Source organism: Metarhizium brunneum, chromosome 3 (genome assembly GCF_013426205.1).
Source record: "Metarhizium brunneum chromosome 3, complete sequence".
Lineage (NCBI taxonomy): Eukaryota > Fungi > Ascomycota > Sordariomycetes > Hypocreales > Clavicipitaceae > Metarhizium > Metarhizium brunneum.
The window spans coordinates 1184747-1204476 of record NC_089424.1 but is presented as its reverse complement, the minus strand read 5'-3'; the positions used below and the strand labels follow the sequence as shown (position 1 = coordinate 1204476).

Sequence of the window (19730 nt, the reverse complement as noted above, 5' to 3'; positions counted from 1 at the left end):
GATGCATGCTCTGCCAACATAGAATACAGAAATTAGACACTTATTCATACACTCATGTACCGTCCCCTAGACAGCCCGTCACGAAGAGAACTGAATCTCCAACCCCAACGTCCTGAACGGCTTATCCAGTTTCCTCAGGTCAATGCCACTCCCCAAACTAAACAGCAGGCTCTTCACCCTGCCCTCCCACAAGATGCCAATCCTCCAATTCTGGTCCAGCCTCGCCTTCAACACACCCGCATACTCCTCGCCCCCATTCCCCCTGTGAACCGCCAATACCCGGTCCGGTTCCGCCGGTTCCGACAGTGGTGGTGATGGTTGCGGCGGCGGCACAAGTTCAGGCTCGTCCAGCCGCCACTCCATCTTGGCCCGAAAACTCCTCTCCTTATACTCCCCCCCGGGCCGGCCACCCCCTCCGGCCACCCGCCGCAGCGGCCTCCTCCAGAGCTCCATGCCCACGGCCCACGCGCTCTCGTAGCTGAACACGTTGAACTCCATACGCGTCGCCAGGCTGCAGTGCCTACCAGCAACAACGGCATAGCTAGCAGCGACGTTACCCATGAGCGGGTTGACAGTCAAACTCGCCGACAGCGGAGTGCCACTGTGCGCAGGCAGTGTGGCGAAGCGCGTCCCGAAGCTCACGCCGCCCGACTTGTTCAAAGTGCCGTAGTACACCTCTGCGCCGGTACTAAAGCGCCCGTACACGCGCTCCTTTTCGCCCTCGGCACCAGCAGGAGGCGGGTGCGCGTCGCCGCCGCCAAAGTTGTAGAGGCCGCGCAGGCCGAGGAGCCCGCCGTCGGACGAGGCCAGGCCCTCAAAGGCGTAGCGGCCGACGTCGTACTGCGCGAGGCCGAGGACGGTGCCCCCGTCGCGGAGGTGCTTGGCTGACACGGCGCTGAGCTGGAGCTGCAGCGCGGGGGAGAGCCTCCTGACGGCGAGGGCCTCGAGCTGCGACTGCGGGAGGTAGAGCCTGCCGTAGAGGAGGGAGGCCTCGGGCCCGGCGGTCGCGGCGTCCGGCGGCGACGGCGTCCGGGGGAGCAGCGGGGAGAGCGGGCGGTACGAGCGCAGCAGGTCGGGGAGCGAGACGTCTTCGGACCGCGGCGTCATGTGGACGCGCAGGGGGACCGACGAGAAGAGGTACGAGATGGAGCCGTCGACGACGCCGACCGAGCCGAGCTGGTACGAGGTGGCAAAGTTGGCGCTCGCGAGGGAGGACAGCGTCAGCCGGAGGCCCCGCGGGGTCTGGAAGTCTAGCAGAGCTGGGCGGCGGTGTCAGCGCACGGGTACGAGGGAAGCAAGGAGGTTTTTGGGGCGGCGGAGGGGGTGCGAACCGTCGGACGTGGCATTGAGCGCGGCGTACGAGTTGTCGCGGCGCCAGCCTGTCGCCTCGTAGAATGCGCTGTGGACATAGTCCATGAACTCGCGCATTTCAGCGCGCAGTGTACATGCAGCCGTTGAGGGGGGGGCGAGCTGGCAGATGGAAATGTTGGAGATGGGATTCTGACGGAGGTTGAATGTCACGGAGATGTCAATGGTGGGGCTGTTGGATGTCTGGCATGTGCATCGACCAATTGTGTTTTTACGCTTGTCGGGATATGGCTACCCTGTAGGCGGCGAGAGGGGCAGGAAATTGTAGCAATTCATCAAATAACTATAGTAGGCCAGGCCACACGATTTTACTACTCGACGGCGCACGCCCTCACGCAGCCGCCGTCACGGAATCACGGCGCTACTCCCACTTCCAGAGTGCGCCGTCGGTCCCCCGGGCCACGACAACGGGCGTGTTATCACGCCACGGGTGCAGCACGGGCGCGCCAGCCATGACCTTGTCCCCGAGATAAAACCACTTCCTCCACTTTGTGCCATCAAACATCTTGAGCCTGACCATTTTGTTCGAGCTGAGCGCCGCCAGCATGATCCGCTTGTACATGAATTTGTCCCAATAGTCGTTGTAGGCCAGGGCCGAGATGGGGGAGCTGATTTCGTTGGCAAAGTCCTCCTCGTGGTGGCCCCACTCGGTGATGCTCGGCTCCCACTTGCCGTCCAGGTAGCTCTTGGAGTAGACGGTGTTGTCGGCGCCGCGGATGAAGAGGTACAGGTGGTTGGCTCTCGACGAAACCACGGCCACGTCCTCCAGCGCCGTGCCGCCGAGCGAGGTCCAGTCGGCGCCCTCGGGGACCCACTTGTCGCCGTCCCACGCCTTCCACAGCACGCTCTTGTCGGCGGCGCTGCGCGCGAACACGTCGATGCGCTTGGCGCCCCAGCAGATGGCCTTGGGGCTGCCCGTGGTGTTGCCGCCGAGGCTCGTCCACGTCTCCACGCCCGGGGTCCAGGCCGTGCCGTCGTAGTACTTGTGGTGGATGGCGTTGTCGGCGCCGCGCATGAAGAGGTCCGTCCGGGTGCCGGCGTGCCCCCACGACACGGCCGCGATGTCGCCCTGCACGTCGCCGCCGCGCGACATCCAGTCGCTCCAGCCGCCGCTGTACCACTTGCTGTGGCACTTGCCGTCCTGGCCCCGGGCGAAGAAGGCGACGTGCTCCTCGGCGCGCGTCACCGCCGCCACGTTTCCCGCCAGCTTGCCCCCGAGGTGCTCGAAGCTCTCGCCGGCCGGGTGCCACGTGCCGTACGGCTCCCGCTGGTACCGGTGCCGCAGGCCGCCGTCGCTGCCGATACAGGCCAGGTTGGTGAAGTTGCCCGTGGTCCACGACACGAGAACCGGGTCGCCTGCTGCCGTCAGCGTTCCATGTTCAATGTTGCCTGCGTCGCCGTGAGTCACCGTCATGGAGGAGGGGTGCACAGACTGGTAAAGGAGCCCCCGACGCGCTTCCACTCCGGATACAGCCGGCGTATCCCAGTCTTGTCATGCTCCGATAGCTTTCTCGCGAGCTTATTGTCGCTGACCCGCGGATACATGATGGATTCTTGGTTGCCGTTGTGCAGCATGCCGAGGAGGTGGCCAATCTCATGCAGTGCAACCGACTCGACATCATACTTGCCCTTCTGCTTCCCCAATACCCACTGGACCTCTGTCTCGTCGAAATGCACCGGCTTGGGCATTCCTGGAAACTTGGTCCCGAAGCCGGGCGGCAGCGACGCGTGCGCGAGCTCCCCGCCCTCCAGGCTTTCGACGCAGTCCGTGTCGGGCACCTTGCGAAATTCAATCTTGACTTCGTGGTCGCGGTGCGCCTCGTTCTCGATAAACTTGAGTCCCGGGATCTCCTTTGCCCACGTCGCCATGGCGGATTGGATAGCCTGCATGCACTTCTTCTTGTCCACTTGCTGCGACAGAGTGCCAAAGGCGTAGAGTATGGTGCGGTCAGGCCAGGCTCCGCGGACATAGACCTCAGAGGCCACGCTGCAGTCGTTGAAGCTACACCGCCGCTGTGCCATGAGATGCCGCGTCTTCTCTCCGAATTTCCCGTCCACCTTGAGCTTGTGGAACTTCTGGTAGTCCTTGAGCGCGGATACCGTCTTCTCCCCGACCTTGCCCGTGTCGGCATCTTGCGACTCCAAGTATCCGTACGCGCTGAGGAACCCGCTCACCGGGCTGTCGTCGACCGCATCGCCGATGCCAAAGTCTGGAGTCGATAGGATCTTCTGCTGCTTCTCCGTAGGCTGGGGGATATAGTCCTCGTCTTCTTTCCCGGGGACAACTACTTCGCCCATTGTGAGAGGCTTTTGGTGCAATGAACCTGTCAAATACGTAAAGCGTGTGATGGGAGTCCAAGTCGAGAGGATTGTCGAGAGAAACTATATTCTATTGACCGGCATCATCACCGGTTACTTATACCCGATTGCCATGTACGGACCTGTCCTGCAGTTACTCCAACACATCAACAACCGCAGATACTTGCACGGGGTACGCCCGGCTTGACTCCCACCAGACGGTTTACATCGCAGGATGAGAATGAGAAGCAGCGGCACAGTGAGCCTATCGGCCATGGGCACACATGCCTTCACAGCCAGCCACTTTGTTGACCCCGCACTTGGATTATCGCTTTTGGGCTGAATGCATTCATCTGGTGAAACGTGCTTTGTAAAAAAAAGAAAGCATCCAGATCACATGGCGCACATATATCTACACCGCCTCTCCAGGTACCACCTCGGTCAAAACATACATAGAATCATTGATTCTTTTTCCCAAAAAAATTGATCTTGGCATATATGTTCGTGGTGGCATGAAGCGGTGATGATGAGGCTTACAGAGGGTAGAGAATGTACATTTATAAGGTAGGAGTAGCAATGACGTATGAGAAGCGCTGGAGCTGGGAATAATACATGTGCCTGCAGGTGAAACACAGGTATTCGACTTATTGACGCATTACGTCGGCGGCCAGAACTGGATTCCCGGCTCCTACAAGTACACCCAGGAGCGCACCGTGGCGATGTGCCGAGAACTCATGTTTTACTGCTTTGCTTAATCCCGGCCATTCGATGATGCCGACGACCGTATTATTATTACACGGACGTCACGTTGTAATAAAGGTACAGACTGACCCTTAACCTAATCCTAACTATATAAAAGCTTTAAAGTTAATGAAAGCCTGAAGCCTTTACATTTACGTAGAGGTAACCGGACTTTTTTCATCCGTCAGATTCTAAACATGGAGCGGAGGTGCATATCAAAAGAAGTAACCGCCATTGGTTTATAATGTAATATCATTTAACCTTGTTTTCCTACTATTCTTCGCGAGTTCTGTCCTCATTCATTACGACGAGTCTTGCCAAGGAACCCGGCCCAGTGAGTGAGTGTATTCCGCATTGCCAAGTGTAGGCACATTTTATACCAAACACGAAAGAATATCTAACCACCGGAAAGCAAAAAATATCGGGTCTCCAGACTCGTGTCCGCCATGCAGCCTCCTGCCCGTCCTGGATTGCGGCCCGGACCAACTCGTTACTCTCACAACTGGCCGAACCACGTTCCAGTGACGCGCAGCTATCGCCGTATTTACACCCAATGAAGCGGGAAAGACTCATTTCCGGCCTGTGCTAATGTCATGTGGCTGTCAACATTACGACGTGGTGCATGACTGCCATCCTATAATATTCAACTGTGTTGAAAAACCATGGAAATAATCCCGATGAGCGGGAACAATGTTTGCCCAGTCAATACCATGTCGACCAAGACGGATAACATCACGACGTAAATGGAGAGAGGAATAAAAAAGCAGACACATACGTATGACAAACTCGATTACCTAACGTGAAATGATATGTCCAAAGGAAACCCCGACAGCTCTGACTCCCCCCAAAGTCCATCCCTATTGTCTATAAACACATGGGAGACACGGGGCAAAGTCACCACATGGCATAAACCTATGTTTTTGGACAAAGATTTATAACCCAGATACACTGCCCCATCTGACACATACGACCACAGCCGCTAGCAAAGTTCGGGACCCCGTCTGATCTCCCACGACAACCTAGCGAGCGCTGGATTAGTAGTCGGGTCGGAGACGACCGGCGAATCCCCAGTGTTGTATGTTTCTTTTTTGTCTTTTTTTTTTCTCAACCTTGCAACAAAGCAACCGCACGGTTCCTTCTCCGCCTTTGTTCTGCCCTCCACGAGTCCTCAAAAAGGGTCGGTTTCTCGCAAAGATCGCCTGGCCGAAGACCCAAGTAGCGAACAACGTCAAGCCCACCAGTTCCAACACTCATTGTTTGCCCCAAGATAATGGACTCCGAGACTCCCTCAATGCGGTCCATTTTCATGCCGGCAACCGCGTCAAACAAATCATCGGCTGTTTTCTCAAATGATGCCAAGTGTAGCACGCTATCCCTCGTTTTCGACAAGCCAAACCGTGTGATGCCAAGAACCTCGCCCTTGTAAGTCATCACGTCAGCCAGCAACTGCATATGCCGCGGATCAATGCCCATATACCCCATCACCTCGGCAATTTCATTCGCAATCGTCGTCCTGGCCGCTTCAATGCCCAGGACCTGCCCGCATTCCATCACACTGTTCGTCCGGACCTGCGTCCCGACAACACCTTCTGTGGCCATGCACGCCCGAAGGCCATAGCCCTCCACCAAGACCCTGTACGTGTTTTCCTCGGTGGTCTCGATCAAGGCTCGTGTTGCGTCTGGGTAGCCAGAGATGGGCACGGACGGAAGTGTCCGACGAAGAAAGTTGGCCCTGAGCATCATGTCTCTGGACCCAACTGCCGCCGACTTGTTTTTGCTTCGTGATGGTAAATCATCGGTTTCCCTGATACGAACAAAGATAATGTCCTTATCAACGGTGATATCCTCCGGCCGGACCTTCAGCTTTCGTTGCTCGCAAATAGCTTGTGCCACGTTAAAGACACCAACTCCCGCTTGCATATTTGCAAGCGTGTCGGTATCGACTTGCATCACAATATGACCACTTTGGGAACCCCACTCAACCTCAATAAAGCAAAGGATATCGGATATGTATGTCTTCTCAATGCGTGCTTTGACAACCTTTGCCGCCTCAATCTGCCACTTATTTAGTAGGGGGCAGGTGATGACCGGAGTGCTGATAGCTTTCGACGCATTGATAATCTCATTAATTCGGGGCACGCCCTGGGTAATGCTCATCCCAGCCACGCCGGCAAAGTGAAACGTCTTTAATGTCATCTGGGTTCCTGGCTCGCCGATCGATTGAGCACCAACAGCGCCAACCGGATGACCAGGCTCGACATGAGCCTTGGTAAACTTGTCCAGGCAAAGTCTGATGAAGAGCCTGAGGGTTGTCGCCGCCACTTTTGCCGTTCTATCGACGTGATCTTGAGCCGTTTCCCTACTTGGTGTATTGCCTTGGTAACCGGCTATTTCGCGCACTTTGCGCAATCTCGAGGCCAAGCCATCGATGTAGCTTTTTATTGATTTGAGGAATTTTCGCCCGCTTTCATGCTCGTCAATGCCGTAGTCACTGTCGTCTTCATAATCTAATTCTTCATTATGCAGCAGACCTTTACGTACATAGCGGCTGCGATATGATTCTAGCATAGAATCGCATATTATACCAATCTCGTGCGGTATCAATGAAGGTTCGTCATCATCTCGAGTGAGACTTTCAGCGTGAGTCCAGGTCCGGTGGAATTGGACTGGTGTACCGGCGCCCTCCATATCCGCGGGATCAAGGTTATCCGCGCCAAACTGAAACTGTACAATATTGCCGCCGGATGTGCGAACGGTATTATCATATTTAACCGAGAGATCTTCTAGAGACTTCATGAGCCTCCGTGACATGTATCCCGTCTCTGCGGTTTTCACCGCCGTGTCAACTAGTCCCTCGCGGCCCGAGATGGCGTGAAATAAAAATTCAGTAGGCAGAAGCCCGGAATAGAAGCTGTTTTTCACAAATCCCTTTGAGGGAGGCTGACGAGCATTCTTATGAAAGTGTGGTAGGCTTCGATCCTGGAAGCCGTCAGGTACGCGTTGGCCGCCTATAATCTGTTGGCCAACAAGAGAAACCATCTGAGCCACATTGATATCAGAGCCCTTAGACCCTGACTTGGCCATGATTAATGGCGCGTTATGGCGGCTTAGCGTGTTGATGCAATGCTCACCGGCCTGTTGTCGGACTTTGCTAAGGACACCGGATATAGAATTCTCCAAGGTTTGTTCCTTGTCACACCCAGGAGCCTTCTCTAGACTACCGGTCTGAAATGTGGCAATTATATTGTCGCATTTCCTATATGCAGTCGAGACTAGATGGTCGATTTCTTTCCTGAGGCTCGCGGTTGGGTACACATCGCCGACGCCGATGGAAAACCCTCGGTTTGTTAGATACCGTGCGCACAGCTTCGCCAGGCGATTCATAGCACTAACAGCCTCGTCTGGACCATAGTCTCGGAGAATGACATAAAAGATGCTGTCTTTTTTCCCAGAACCCACGGTGGACTTATCCATTTGGCCACACATTACTTGAGAATTCCGTACCACGAGCCAGCCGTCATTAGGGTCCATGTCGGGACACTGGCCTGGCCGGGTCACAAAACTTTTGCATCTAGCATCGAGATTGACCATAACTGGTGATCGATTGTTAGGCCGCATTAAGACGTTGAATATCTGCTTGCCGGTCCATAACGTCTTTGGCACGATAATTGCTGGTGGCGGAAGGTCTAGCTGAGTCCCTCCGTCCAACATGTGTATGCAAATTGTCGTAAATGTCTTCCGGTCAAAGAAGCGGTCCTTATAACTAAGTAGATACGCGGCGGTAATAAAGTCCTGAGTAGCAGCAATAATAGGCTCACCACTTTTTGGAGTGATTAGGTTATGCTTAACCCCCATAAGACTCATCGCTTCAGTACGCGCTTCTTCTGTTTGTGGGACATGCAGATTCATCTCGTCGCCGTCAAAATCGGCGTTATATGGATTGCAAACGCATTCGTTAAGTCGGAACGTTCTCCAAGGTCGGACCTTGACGAAATGACTCATAATGCTCAGCTTGTGTAGTGATGGCTGCCGGTTAAACAAAACGATGTCGCCATCCTCAATGTGACGCTCGACAACATCTCCGATGCATAGCTTATTGGCGATTAGCTCAGTATCAGCGAATTTGAGAGATATCTTGTACCCCCCCTCTCTCATTTTCAGAACGCATTGGGCACCGGGCCAGACGTTCGGACCATTTCTGATGCACCGCCGCAGTTTCTCGATATTTTGCCGCTGTGCCCTTTCCGGGTATGTAAGGTTCTTGGCAACTAGTTGAGGCACCGCCACTTCATCAATGCCAAGATTGGGGTCGGGCGAGATGACGGTTCGACCAGAAAAGTCAACACGTTTGCCGGAGAGATTTCCACGGAATCGCCCTTGCTTACCCTTTAGACGTTGACAAATCCCCCTGATTGGCTTCCCAAATCCAGGTTGTTGTAAACCGGGGACATCGCTATTAATATATATAGCGACTTGGGTTTGCAAGTATTCCCACTGCTCCATAATAGTCTGAATTGGGGAACCCTTTTGTAATGCGGACCGAATCATGCCACTAACCCATATAATATCAGCTAGCTTTGTAGTCAGGTCATCCTCGTTGCTGGCATTGTCTTGGGCGATGGAGGGCCTTATGCAGACAGGAGGAGCTGGGAGATACTGCCAGATAAACATCTCAGGCCGGCCCTCTGAAGGGTTTAATCCGAGCAGTTCACAATCGACCGACCCAATACGCTGAAAGAGCCCAAGCACCCTAAGTGGATTAAGGTCTTCTACAGCTTTATGTAAATGCTTAGAAAGTTCCGGGTTGCCGTTACGAGCCGTGGCAAACGATTCGTCAAATTGGGTCTTGGCTACCGGTGGTACCTTTTTCACAGAAGTGGACTTATTGTAGGACGAGAACTTGTCATGTGTAAGTTTAAGCACGCCGATTTTACGAACCTGTCCGTTGATGGAGGTACAATGAGGACAACTCTTGACCTTGCGGCAGTGCTCGTTTATCCTCTTGCAAATCTGGCTTCGGCGAAGGTTATCGAGATGAGGGCGTCGTAGTTCTTTGAGAAAGGTTTGTCGATCATTGTCTTGAAGTAACACATGACTACAGGTCTGGAAGTGCCTATTAGAAATGTACAGCGTTGTCTCAGTGGAGAGGACATACTTTGCAAATGTTTTGCAAAATGGTCACAATAAACCTCAAGTATCCGATATGAAACGCTGGCAGCGGTAGATTAACATAGCCAAAATGCCCATTGCAATTCTTTAGAGTCTCGTGACATGTAGAGCATTTTCCGAACTTGTTTGAAGTTCCCTGTAGTATTCCTCACGTTAATTGACAGAATTTTCCTTGCCATCGGTTATTGAGCAATGTTCTCACCAGCCGAGGATCGAGTGGACCATGTGCATAAGGAGCGCGACCATTCTGAATATCGTAAAGCAACCTGTTTGAGACCTCAACAACAGCTTGATTTGTGAGGTCTTGGTTAGACCTTTTTCAGTAGTGGTCAGGCAGTCAGTACAAGATCTGAGACGATAGCTCAAGAGCTGGGGGTCCTCACTGTATGCCGAACTTGATGCCTTTGAAGCGCTTGGGCACCTCATCAACAAGCTGTTGTTTGGCCAGGATATGAGTTTCATATGCCATGATCAAGAATTGCTGAGAAGATGGGTCCGAGAAAATCAATTTAGGAGGTCTATGTTGGTTAGACGCTCGTCACGCTAACTCCTCTTGAGTCTTCGTGAAGGACAACTTCGCGGGTAGGGTGGATGTTGACAGTTCGGGTAAACAAATGAGAGACCAGGAAACTGCAATCTCATGACGGAGTCTGACGCCTCTTTTCTATCCAGTTGCAGGAAAGGAGGGGATGTCCGTTTGACAACTTGGTCGACAGAACTTGTTGTTCCGCGCGCACGAACCACTGGATACCATCTCAGGTTGGGCACGAGTTTCACAGCCATTGGTTGGAACTGTTGTACAGGGCTCAAGATGAGTCATGAGTCTCTGGTAACTGGCTGGCTATGAATGTTGGAGCGTAGGTACTAGGTCCGATGCAAACGGAGCCCTTGCCATGGGTGTAAGCAAAGCTGCGCTGTCCGGGGACACTTGCAGCAGACTCTTGCCTGTGGCAACATAATTTGAGGCTTTCATAGCTATTAATCCGAACCCTTCGAAGCTATTATCTAGTCTCTTAAGCTGTTGGATCCGGGCCTCCTGGGCTGCCGCTGCTATGGGACTCGAGCCCCTTGAAACCGGGAATTAAGGTCCGTTGTCCTGCTGCTGCTTTTGAACTCGGGTCTTTTGAAGCTGTTGAAATCAGGACCGTTGGGCTGTCGCTATTGTTGCATTTGATCCCTTTGAAGCTGCCAGGACCCCTAGGTTGCTGCTGCTGAATTTGAAGCTTTTTAGCCAGCTTGGTTGAAGCTGCCAAAAGGTTAGCTATAGGTATCGAATTTCGCAGAACTTCTTTTCTTTCCTCCTTCGGGGCCCGGGTGGGCGAGCTTTTGCCTGCTTTGCTGCTTGATGATGTTTTTGTGAGATTGAAATGTGAGGCTCGCTAGAACGTCAAGCCGCTAGTGCAGGAAGGTGCCGACAGTCCTCAACACCAAAAAGGCAAGACCGTGATGATCCGCAAAGATACGTACCGACCTTAATTTTTGAACGAATAAGATTTAGTCAAGGTTTTCTACGGAGTAAACCCATTATAGGACAGCCTCTTTCAAGAACACGAGTTGAGCAAGTGGTCATCGTTGAACAGCGCAACGCATTATTTTGAACTAAATAGCCAAAAGATGGATCTCCCCTTACACCAACAGCTAAATGACAGGCTCAAATGAGAAGCCCAATCCCAAACCCTTTTATCATATGGGGAACATTGTGTGCTTCGGTTGCTGGACGCTTTGGTCCCGCCAGTGGCTGGCCGGCCCCAAACTGTTGTCTTGTGGCATTGTAAACAGTAATAAAAGGGCGTAGTTCATCAAATAGCTGTGATGGAATGAAGTCTTCATCAATACTAGTAGTAAGTACATTGTCAAACGAGGTTTCCAAACAAAGCCACTCTTGTGTCCAGAAAAGGCGGTGGAAGATCCCTGCGAGTCACAAATCTAGTAGCCTTCACAGCCAAAGCGTCACACAACCCACAGAGTCTAGCAAATTCGGACCAGAGTCCTGAAACGCTGTTACATTGCGCCTAAAATAACGACCAAACAGTCCCTGTTCAGGAATAACAATTAACGCCACCCGAAGCCACCACCTGCGAATTCTGATTCCGCAATTCTAGTTTCCATCATTGCAATTGTAGTACGCGTTTGACCCGTGACATGCATCTTGTTTACCCCTCTCCACAGCGCAGGCCGATTTTTCGATAGCCTGTCGTTGATATCGTTTAGTTTGACAAGCTTTGGATCAGTGAAACGTTGTCCCCCTTGAGCAAGATTTGGCCTAAAAATGTTAGTTGCGAAGCAGTTCGTGGAAGTGTTTTGAGGTTTCATACCCAATTGCCTTCTAGTCTCCTTGTCGTTGGTTTTCGTAACTTGAGAGACTTCCACGGCATCGTCGATGACAAGGTTCATGAATTCGTCAAATCCCTGCGAAAGCCAGTCAGCATGATAACGAACAGACTTCAGCTTGAAAGGTGTGCGTACTCGGATCTTTCCCTCGATACGGATTGAAAGCTGCTCGTACAGCCAAACACTAACAGTAGCATTCTATCCAAGGTTAGCACTCCGTAAGCTTAGGCTCTGATTGAAAAAAGGCCCCTGGATGCCCCGCCGCGAAAGAGATGGCGATGGATTTTATTATGCGAATTCGTGGTTCGTGATGGAGTGCCACCGTAGTCGTTCGCCATCAATCTCAGGTCGCCAGGCTCGGGTAAAACGTGAAGGAGTAGATTTAGATCGCGACTCACGGATTGAAGCAGCTTAAAGATCATGTTACTATGCAAAGTTAGCACTCTTGAGCCTCCAAACCACGGCAATCCAAAGGCGGGGCAGGGGCAGATGCGCCTGTTGACGAACAAAGACCAGATTGGACGTACATAGGAGGGAGCAAGACTCGGCGACCGCCGCCACCACCGCGACCAGTCATTTTGGCTTATTGTGTGTGAGAAAAAAGTTTCGGTTCGTTGGGGAGGTCCGCGACAAGGAGATTGTCGGTGGTCGCGAGCTGGACCTGGGCAGCAGGTAGTCCAGTGGTGGTGTAGCTCTGGTAATTTTCGATGTGGGGAAATGGTTTTTCCGGACGCCTCCTCGCGCGTGACATTTCAATGTTATTTATCCTCACCATACATGCGACGAACGAAAGTGGGCAAGTTCTCAACATTTCATTTTACAAGAAATCTACTTAGACGTAGCAACCTCTTGCACGTATACAACACCATGGCTCCCCAAAATCATACTTTGCTCTTCCTGGGGCCAGCTCAACTGGCCTTATACACCTGCTTCCCCTCAAACCACGTCTCTCTCACAACACCCTTCACGACGTTCTCTGGCTTCAAATCGACGTCACACACGACAAAATCCGCCTTCAGCCCAGCCTTCAAGCTCCCCGTCCACTGATCCGCAAAGCTCGAGTAGGCGGATCCATGCGTGGCACCAGCAACAGCCTGACACATAGTAAGTGCAAAATGAGGATTCACCGCCGTGTCGAATCCAGGCTCCCGATACGAGCGCCTCGTAGTAGCAACATATAGATTAGGCAACGGCTCATGAGGAGCGGTTGGCGCGTCTGATCCCAGCGCCAAAGGAGCTCCGCCATCTGCAAACTCACGATAGGCAAAGGCCCGCTTGCAGCGGTCGTCGCCGATGAGACGTGGCCAGGCGCGCAGGATCGCCGGGTCCGAGTGAACGGGCTGAATGGATGCTGTGATGCCGAGTTTGCCGAGACGAGCGGCATCTCTGGCGGACGCTAGCTCGAGATGTTCGATGCGAGGACGTCGAGATTTGTCCGTGTTCTTCTCCAGCACGTCGATTGCCATTTGGATTGTGCGGTCGCCAATGGCGTGCAAAGCAACTTGTAATCCTGCGGCGTGAGCTCGCGCGACGAGATGGTGAAGGAGGTCTTCCGGCCACAAGGAGTCGGGGTTCTCGCCGTTGCAGTACGGCTCTGTCAGAGACGCGGTGCATGCATCGATGATGCCGTCCGTGATGACCTTTACGCCTACGATGCGACAGTCTGGCGTGGTTTCAGCATTGTACAGTCTCGCCAACTCGGCAGCACGATCAACCTGCGCAAGGACACTGTCCAGAGAATCAGTCGGTTTCATGAGCCAGTATGCGGCTACTCGCATGCCTTGCAAGCCATTCGTGTCGTTCCTCAACGCCACCAGTGGCTCCCAAATGGTGTCGTCCATGGCCATGTCGATCATGCCCGTGTATCCCACGGCATTGAACGCCTTGAAAGCGGACTGGATAGCGTCCTTCTTCTCCTCCATGCTCGCCACCCGTGCTACAAAGGGCCAGATGGTCTGAAAGACGGCACCTTCATTGAACACTCCATTCGGTTTGCCGTCCTTGTCACGCTGGATACTCCCCCCCGCTGGATCTGGTGTGTCGTCGTTGATGTCCATGACTTTGCAAATCTCCTTGAGACCAAGGGAGTTGCACCAGGTAGAATGCAAGTCCTTGGTATCTACAAAAATAGGCCGCGGATCTAAGTCATCTAACAGCGTGGCATCTACGCCCTCGGGCGTCATGGAATGCATCCATCCTCGACAAAAAATGCGTGAAACGTCTTGGTGAGATTGCGCGTACTTTTTGATCTCTGTTCGAATATCCTCTAGATTCTTGCATGCGTCAAGACTGACTTTGGTGAGGGACTGTCCCACGAGGAGGAGGTGCAAGTGGCCGTCAATGAATCCCGGGAGAATCGTCTGGCCGCCGAGGTCCTGGATGTTTGCGCCGGATTGTTTGGCGGTGCTTACGGCGTCATCGTGTTCCGAGCCGATGTGTTGAATGGTGCCGTTTTGAACGACCATACCCGAGGCAAAGCTTGGGTTGTCTACGTTGTTGGTCGGTGACTGGTAGATGTTGCCATTGACGAAGACCGTAAGGTCTTGATCGGTGCCCAAGTCTCCCATCTTTGAAATGCTGCTGAAATGAAGCGGCTGCCGGAATTGACAGAGGCCGAGTATGCAAGCAGATCTATCGTATAATATATACTAAATGAGGGATGAGCGGAAGTAGGATGAGGAGGCAGCCAACGTCAATTATTTGGCGACGGCAGCGCTCTTATCAATCAAGAATCAAATGGCCGATCCTGACCACGAGACTGTATCCGCCGTCGTTCCATCGGCAGCTATTTAAGCCAGTCACTCCAGCTACTCCAGTCACCGGAAACTGCTTGACAAAACAGTGGTGCAGGATCCACCGGAACTTAAGCATTTCATTGTGCAGCTCGTTGTCGGCCGTGATCGGCGCATTCAGGGCATGATGGACTACCAGACTGTTTACTGTATCCGCTGTGGCGTCCGGGCTAGAAGCAGCCCGGTGCCAGTCAAGTCAACTGGCCCATCAACAACCGACATCCGTCTGCAGCTCCTGTATACCGCATATCCGAGCCCAATGTCCCCCGTTTAAGATGCTTCGAGACTTCCACAGCTTGCTACAAAAGAGTTTCAAACGGGAAAACACTGGTGTCCACGCGAGTGAGGAGAATTACGAGGATATCCACCTTGTCTAGAACATCCAAAAGTAGCTGTCCGTACATGGTTCAGCAATTACGCATCGTTTGCTTGGCACCGACTCTTCACGCCTTGTTCGCAATCTTCATCAATCCCCTCTCACGTACCAAATCAGCCATCATCGTAGCCGTTTCGCCCCCCAGAGCCCTAAGACCTTTTACGACTCCGTCTCTATCAGCCTCCTTCAACTCCTGGCTCATCTTCACCTTTCCCTCCAACCTAGTAATCTCGATTTCTATCCCAATGATACCCCTGAGTGAGCGCTCGACATAGCTGGGCGGCGCGTCCTCCACTCTCCACGGCCTCGGCGAGGTGTTTTCCTCATTGAAGCCCATAATGTCCCTCTCCCCGACTCTAGCCAGGTCACTCAGCTGCTGGATTAAGAAGTCGCTAGTTTCGGGGAGTTTGGAATCCCAGTGAATCCTTGCCCGGCCATACACCTGAGCGGCAGAGTAGTTCCATGTCGGCGCGGTGCGCTTATTCGTCGACATGGTCTCGGAGTAAAAGTTTGTAGTGATGTAGTGCTGGATGGGAGACGTGAATACAACCAGGACGTCCTGGTCGAGGATGTGCGTGGTGGACTGGGCGAGGACTTCCACGAGGGCCTTGGCCTGCGGGTTGTCCCGCGCCATATGCCCTCTAAGGCGGCCGAGGCTATTGCCCGTTAAGTCACCGTCGATATCGAGGAGGAATGGTATATGCGTCGCCTGCAGAGTAGGAAATGAGCATGTCGGCGATGTGATTGATGTAGTTAGGACACCTAAGGGGTTGGATTTGATGAATTGCTGGAGGGCGGTGGTGCTGGTTTCTGCGTGGTCTCTTCGTAGATGCATTTTGGCTTTGCTTGCTTAAGCTCCTGGGGTTCAAGGAAGGCAAATAGACCGTGTGAAGAGAAATTGTGTCTATGTAAGAGCAGGAAGATGGCCATTGCGACGAATGCTTCGCGCGGAGAGGACCGCACTTGCTAGCCGGGTGAGGCTCACCGCCTGTGCCATTGTCTCAAGACCGATTTTCGGACATGAAGTGCCATGGGGGCTTGGAATTGTGTATAATACCAGATACTGTCGACCAATGACCAGTTGAGCAAATGGGAAGATGATGGTTGGGCAGGTTCGCGATTTGCAAACGACTGTCGTGCGAAGATTGCGAGCGGTGTTTTGTGGAGACGATTTTCCTGGGAAGGAAAGTCGAGCCGCCGCCTGGGGAGGAAGGTCGAGCCGCCACAGCGCATAAATGGTTATCAATCCGCACGCTTTTCTCCCATCTCGTCGGAATCGGTTCCATCAAACATACCAATCCATCGAAGACGCAATTCCGACAAGGCCATTTATCCGGGGGAAAATAACATCACGCTAGCACGCAGCCCGACATTTATTCCGTCGGTAGAGGCTGCAGCAAACCGAGCTAGTAAACGACAACGAGATAGCTCCATCATTTCAAGGCTGTGCAAGAAATGGGACCGACAAGACCGCGCTTCGGGATACTACATCACTTCAGCGACAAAACTACGAACGAGAACGACAAAGGTTGCCTTATGTTCTACCTGTCGGCCTCTGAACTGTTGAAGTCATATTAGGCGTATTGCGCAAGAGTCCCCTAGCAGCGAGAGCGCCATTCCGGGCATTGCTTGAAATGGATCTAGCCGATCGCTCAGCGGCAGACTAGTCGTGACGATGGCGCCGATGAGACGATAACGAGGAAGGCTATGTCCTTGCGTGATGTGAAGCAAAATGTCATTGTTATCGACTCAATCGAGACAAGCTTACCGGTATTTCCGGCAGTTGATTGTCACGCAGTTACACGAGGGCTACGATTGCGAGACCTACGGCAGAAGGCTTGCACCACTTCTTGTATAAATAGAGCTCTTTGGTCAACTAGGCCTTGAGGAAAACCAAGGACCTTTGATACCCAAGACTGTTATTATATGAATTGAGTCATCGACTCCAAGCCCTCACTGCGCCCTTGTCACATTGACGGTCTACCACCAGAGGAATCCTCACAAGACGCAGAAGGTTTCTTTTGCAATTGACTGCGGGGTCCAAATTTTATTCCTGGTATATACATTATAACTCAGGCGACCCGAGGCAATATGAAGCTATCTCAAGTTTCACTTCTCCTCACCTGTGTAAGCTTAATCCTCTCAGCCATCGCATTTGCGCCGAGTTCCTAACCTCAAAACATAGGCAACTGCTGTACAGGCTGCACCAGGATTCCATTCAAACTTGAAAAGAGAAAACTCGACCTCAAATGCCATGATGCAACTCAGTGCCGACCCCGACTTCCACTATGAGCTTCTGCGCGTCATATCATTAGCACCCTACCAAGGCGCTGATGTTGGAGAAGTCCTCGTTGCCGCCCAAAAGATAAAACCCAAGGACTTTGAAAGCTTCTACAACGTATTCAATGACCTCGCCACCCGTGTCGACAGTACTGCCCGCGCAATCGACGTTCGCAAGAACCCGATATCTGCCCGCCAACACTTCTTCAAGGCCGCAACGTACTATCGCTCTGCCGACTTCTTCCTCCACGGCAATTGGAGCGACCCGCGCATCTACAGTCTCTGGGACAGACACCTCGCGGCCTTCAACTCGGCCATTGCCCTTCTTGCCGTGCCAGGACAGCGTGTGAACCTCCGTGCCAAGAACGACAACTTTACAATTCCGGCCATCTTCTACGGCAGTGGCATGCCCGGGCCCCGCCCAACAGTTATCCTCGGCAACGGGTATGACGGCGCCCAGGAGGAAATGTACCACGTCATCGGACAGGCTGCCCTCGAGCGAGGAATGAACGTACTTAGCTACGAAGGGCCTGGGCAGCCGACGGTCCGCCGGGAACAGAATCTCGGCTTCATCCCGGACTGGGAAAGGGTCGTCACTCCCGTCATCGACTACCTGCTCACACGCCCAGAAGTGGACTCGCGAGCCATCGGCCTCCTGGGCTACTCACTCGGTGGTTATCTAGCGCCGCGAGCAGCCGCGTTCGACCACCGCCTCGCGGCCGTGTTCGCCGTCGACGGCGTCTACGACTACGGCGCGGCAAATCTGGACATGTACCCCGAGAGTCTGAGGGCGATATTCCGCTCTGGCAACGCGACCCTCTTCAACGAGTACGTCGAGCAGGGCCTGGCCGATCCGGCTGCAAAGACAGCCGCTATCTGGGGTATCCAGCAGGGCTTGTGGTCGTTTAATGCCCAGACGCCATTTGAGTGGATGACCAAGGTGGAAGACTTCAACCTGGCGAGCGTGGTGCACAATATCACGGCACCGGTGTTTGTTGCACAGGCCGAACAGGATGATGTGATTCCCGGGCAGAGCAAGATCCTCGCCGAGAAGCTGGGCAAGTTGGCTACACACCATGTTTTCGAGAGCGTCGATGGTGCCGCGTACCACTGTTCTGTTGGTGCAAGTGTATTGCAGAACCACGTACTGCTGGATTGGTTTGAGGGCGTGTTGGAACAGCGCAAGTAGATTGTAAGAAAACCAAGGACCTTTGATACCGAGGACTGTTATTAGATGAATTGAACTATTGCCCCAAGCCTACTATTGTACCCTTGCCACAATACCAGATGCGGCGGTGCTTCTGTGACTTATTTAGCTCGACGCCTCGTGCATTAGTGCTTCTTCTCCGTGATGTGTCTAGCATAAGAGGTAACCTTGCTGAGACATGGGCAGGGCCCGGACCGGAGTAGGTGAGACGTTTATTTGGATATGTGAGAGAGATTGTCTAGGGGCCGTTTGGGACAGATCAAGCTACAGCCGCTGCACAGCCCGAGTCGAGGAAACAGGGAACTGTTTAGGGATTCCTCAGATGTGTTGACATGATACAAGTCTGTGCTGGCAAGGGTGCCCGGTTCAAACTCTGCCAATACATCAAGAATGCAAAAGAGCAATGCATAAAAGGAAAAGTCGCCCTTCACGACGAACAATAAAACTACTGCTTTTATGTGCTCCAAAACAGGGCTTTACTGACATAACGACATAACGGCGACAAGTGAAATCATGCGCAAGAGACTATACAGACAGAGCAAGCACCACTGCTGGTACGCTCGATAAAAAGTCTCATACTACTCTTTTGAAGGTTTAAAGAATTTAATAACGGGGTCGAATGGGCTAGAAAGCTATTTTTATGGAGAAATAGCTTAATTACCTTGGAAATAATAAAAGACAGTAAATTCTCTCCGCCAGGTGTATAGTTTATGCGATTCAAGTCCTTTTTGTGAAGCTGGATATCTAGCCAGGCCACAGGCAATACATATATGTAAATTATAATTTAAAGAGGTAGATATATTCTCCTAGTAGTGGGTTTACTCCAATAACGTTACAAAGTCGATATTTTACTCTGTGAATTCGATAAAACTCTCAGGGTAGCACGTCTTGTTGTGCTACTTTAATGATTGTTAGTTTTTGTGCGAGAGTGTCACGAAAGTCACACAACATCACGGCACGGGCCTTCCCTTGGACCTGACAATAGTCAGACAAGGGCTCAAGATTGTCTCACCACTATCTTATATAAATAAGACGTCTCTGTCCTCGAGGGCCTTGAGAAGACCGGGGACCTTTGATACCAAAGTACTTTAGTAGCATGAAGTGAAGCTCGGTATTCCCCAACTTTTTATCAGCCCTCGTCACAGAGAGCCTGGTCGTTGCTTTCTCG

At 52.7% G+C, this 19730-nt stretch overlaps 7 protein-coding genes and 1 non-coding gene across 8 annotated transcripts; 1 reads left to right on the top strand and 7 right to left on the bottom strand.

The window, feature by feature from the left end:
- Positions 1 to 78: 78 nt before the first annotated feature.
- MDM10 (Mitochondrial distribution and morphology protein 10) lies at positions 79 to 1428 on the bottom strand (the record flags this gene model as incomplete). Its single annotated transcript, XM_014688738.1, has 2 exons — positions 79 to 1259; positions 1332 to 1428. The coding sequence occupies 2 exons, from the start codon at positions 1426 to 1428 to the stop codon at positions 79 to 81; spliced, it is 1278 nt and encodes a 425-aa protein (XP_014544224.1).
- Positions 1429 to 1729: 301 nt separating this feature from the next.
- Positions 1730 to 3666, bottom strand: mmp18 (Matrix metalloproteinase-18; the record flags this gene model as incomplete). Its single annotated transcript, XM_014688737.1, has 2 exons — positions 1730 to 2724; positions 2802 to 3666. 2 exons carry the CDS (start codon positions 3664 to 3666, stop codon positions 1730 to 1732), a joined length of 1860 nt encoding a protein of 619 aa, XP_014544223.1.
- A 1707-nt stretch (positions 3667 to 5373) lies between these two features.
- Positions 5374 to 5489, bottom strand: G6M90_rRNA00000018. Its single transcript, XR_010715689.1, has one exon. It is a non-coding gene; the product is annotated as a 5S ribosomal RNA (ribosomal RNA).
- A 22-nt stretch (positions 5490 to 5511) lies between these two features.
- On the bottom strand, positions 5512 to 10045 carry RPC1_0 (DNA-directed RNA polymerase III subunit RPC1; the record flags this gene model as incomplete). Its single annotated transcript, XM_014688736.1, has 4 exons — positions 5512 to 9510; positions 9563 to 9712; positions 9779 to 9890; positions 9960 to 10045. The coding sequence occupies 4 exons, from the start codon at positions 10043 to 10045 to the stop codon at positions 5512 to 5514; spliced, it is 4347 nt and encodes a 1448-aa protein (XP_014544222.1).
- A 1738-nt stretch (positions 10046 to 11783) lies between these two features.
- sme1 (Small nuclear ribonucleoprotein E) lies at positions 11784 to 12484 on the bottom strand (the record flags this gene model as incomplete). The annotated part of the gene is made up of 5 exons (XM_014688735.1): positions 11784 to 11839; positions 11892 to 11985; positions 12043 to 12105; positions 12306 to 12333; positions 12435 to 12484. 5 exons carry the CDS (start codon positions 12482 to 12484, stop codon positions 11784 to 11786), a joined length of 291 nt encoding a protein of 96 aa, XP_014544221.1.
- Positions 12485 to 12815: 331 nt separating this feature from the next.
- Positions 12816 to 14474, bottom strand: LAF3_1 (Protein LONG AFTER FAR-RED 3; the record flags this gene model as incomplete). The annotated part of the gene is made up of 1 exon (XM_014688734.1): positions 12816 to 14474. The coding sequence occupies one exon, from the start codon at positions 14472 to 14474 to the stop codon at positions 12816 to 12818; it is 1659 nt and encodes a 552-aa protein (XP_014544220.1).
- Positions 14475 to 15142: 668 nt separating this feature from the next.
- Positions 15143 to 15910, bottom strand: G6M90_00g056260 (uncharacterized protein; the record flags this gene model as incomplete). The annotated part of the gene is made up of 1 exon (XM_014688733.1): positions 15143 to 15910. The coding sequence occupies one exon, from the start codon at positions 15908 to 15910 to the stop codon at positions 15143 to 15145; it is 768 nt and encodes a 255-aa protein (XP_014544219.1).
- Positions 15911 to 17166: 1256 nt separating this feature from the next.
- FUS2_1 (20-hydroxy-prefusarin hydrolase FUS2) lies at positions 17167 to 18544 on the top strand (the record flags this gene model as incomplete). The annotated part of the gene is made up of 2 exons (XM_014688732.1): positions 17167 to 17202; positions 17261 to 18544. The coding sequence occupies 2 exons, from the start codon at positions 17167 to 17169 to the stop codon at positions 18542 to 18544; spliced, it is 1320 nt and encodes a 439-aa protein (XP_014544218.1).
- Positions 18545 to 19730: the final 1186 nt, after the last annotated feature.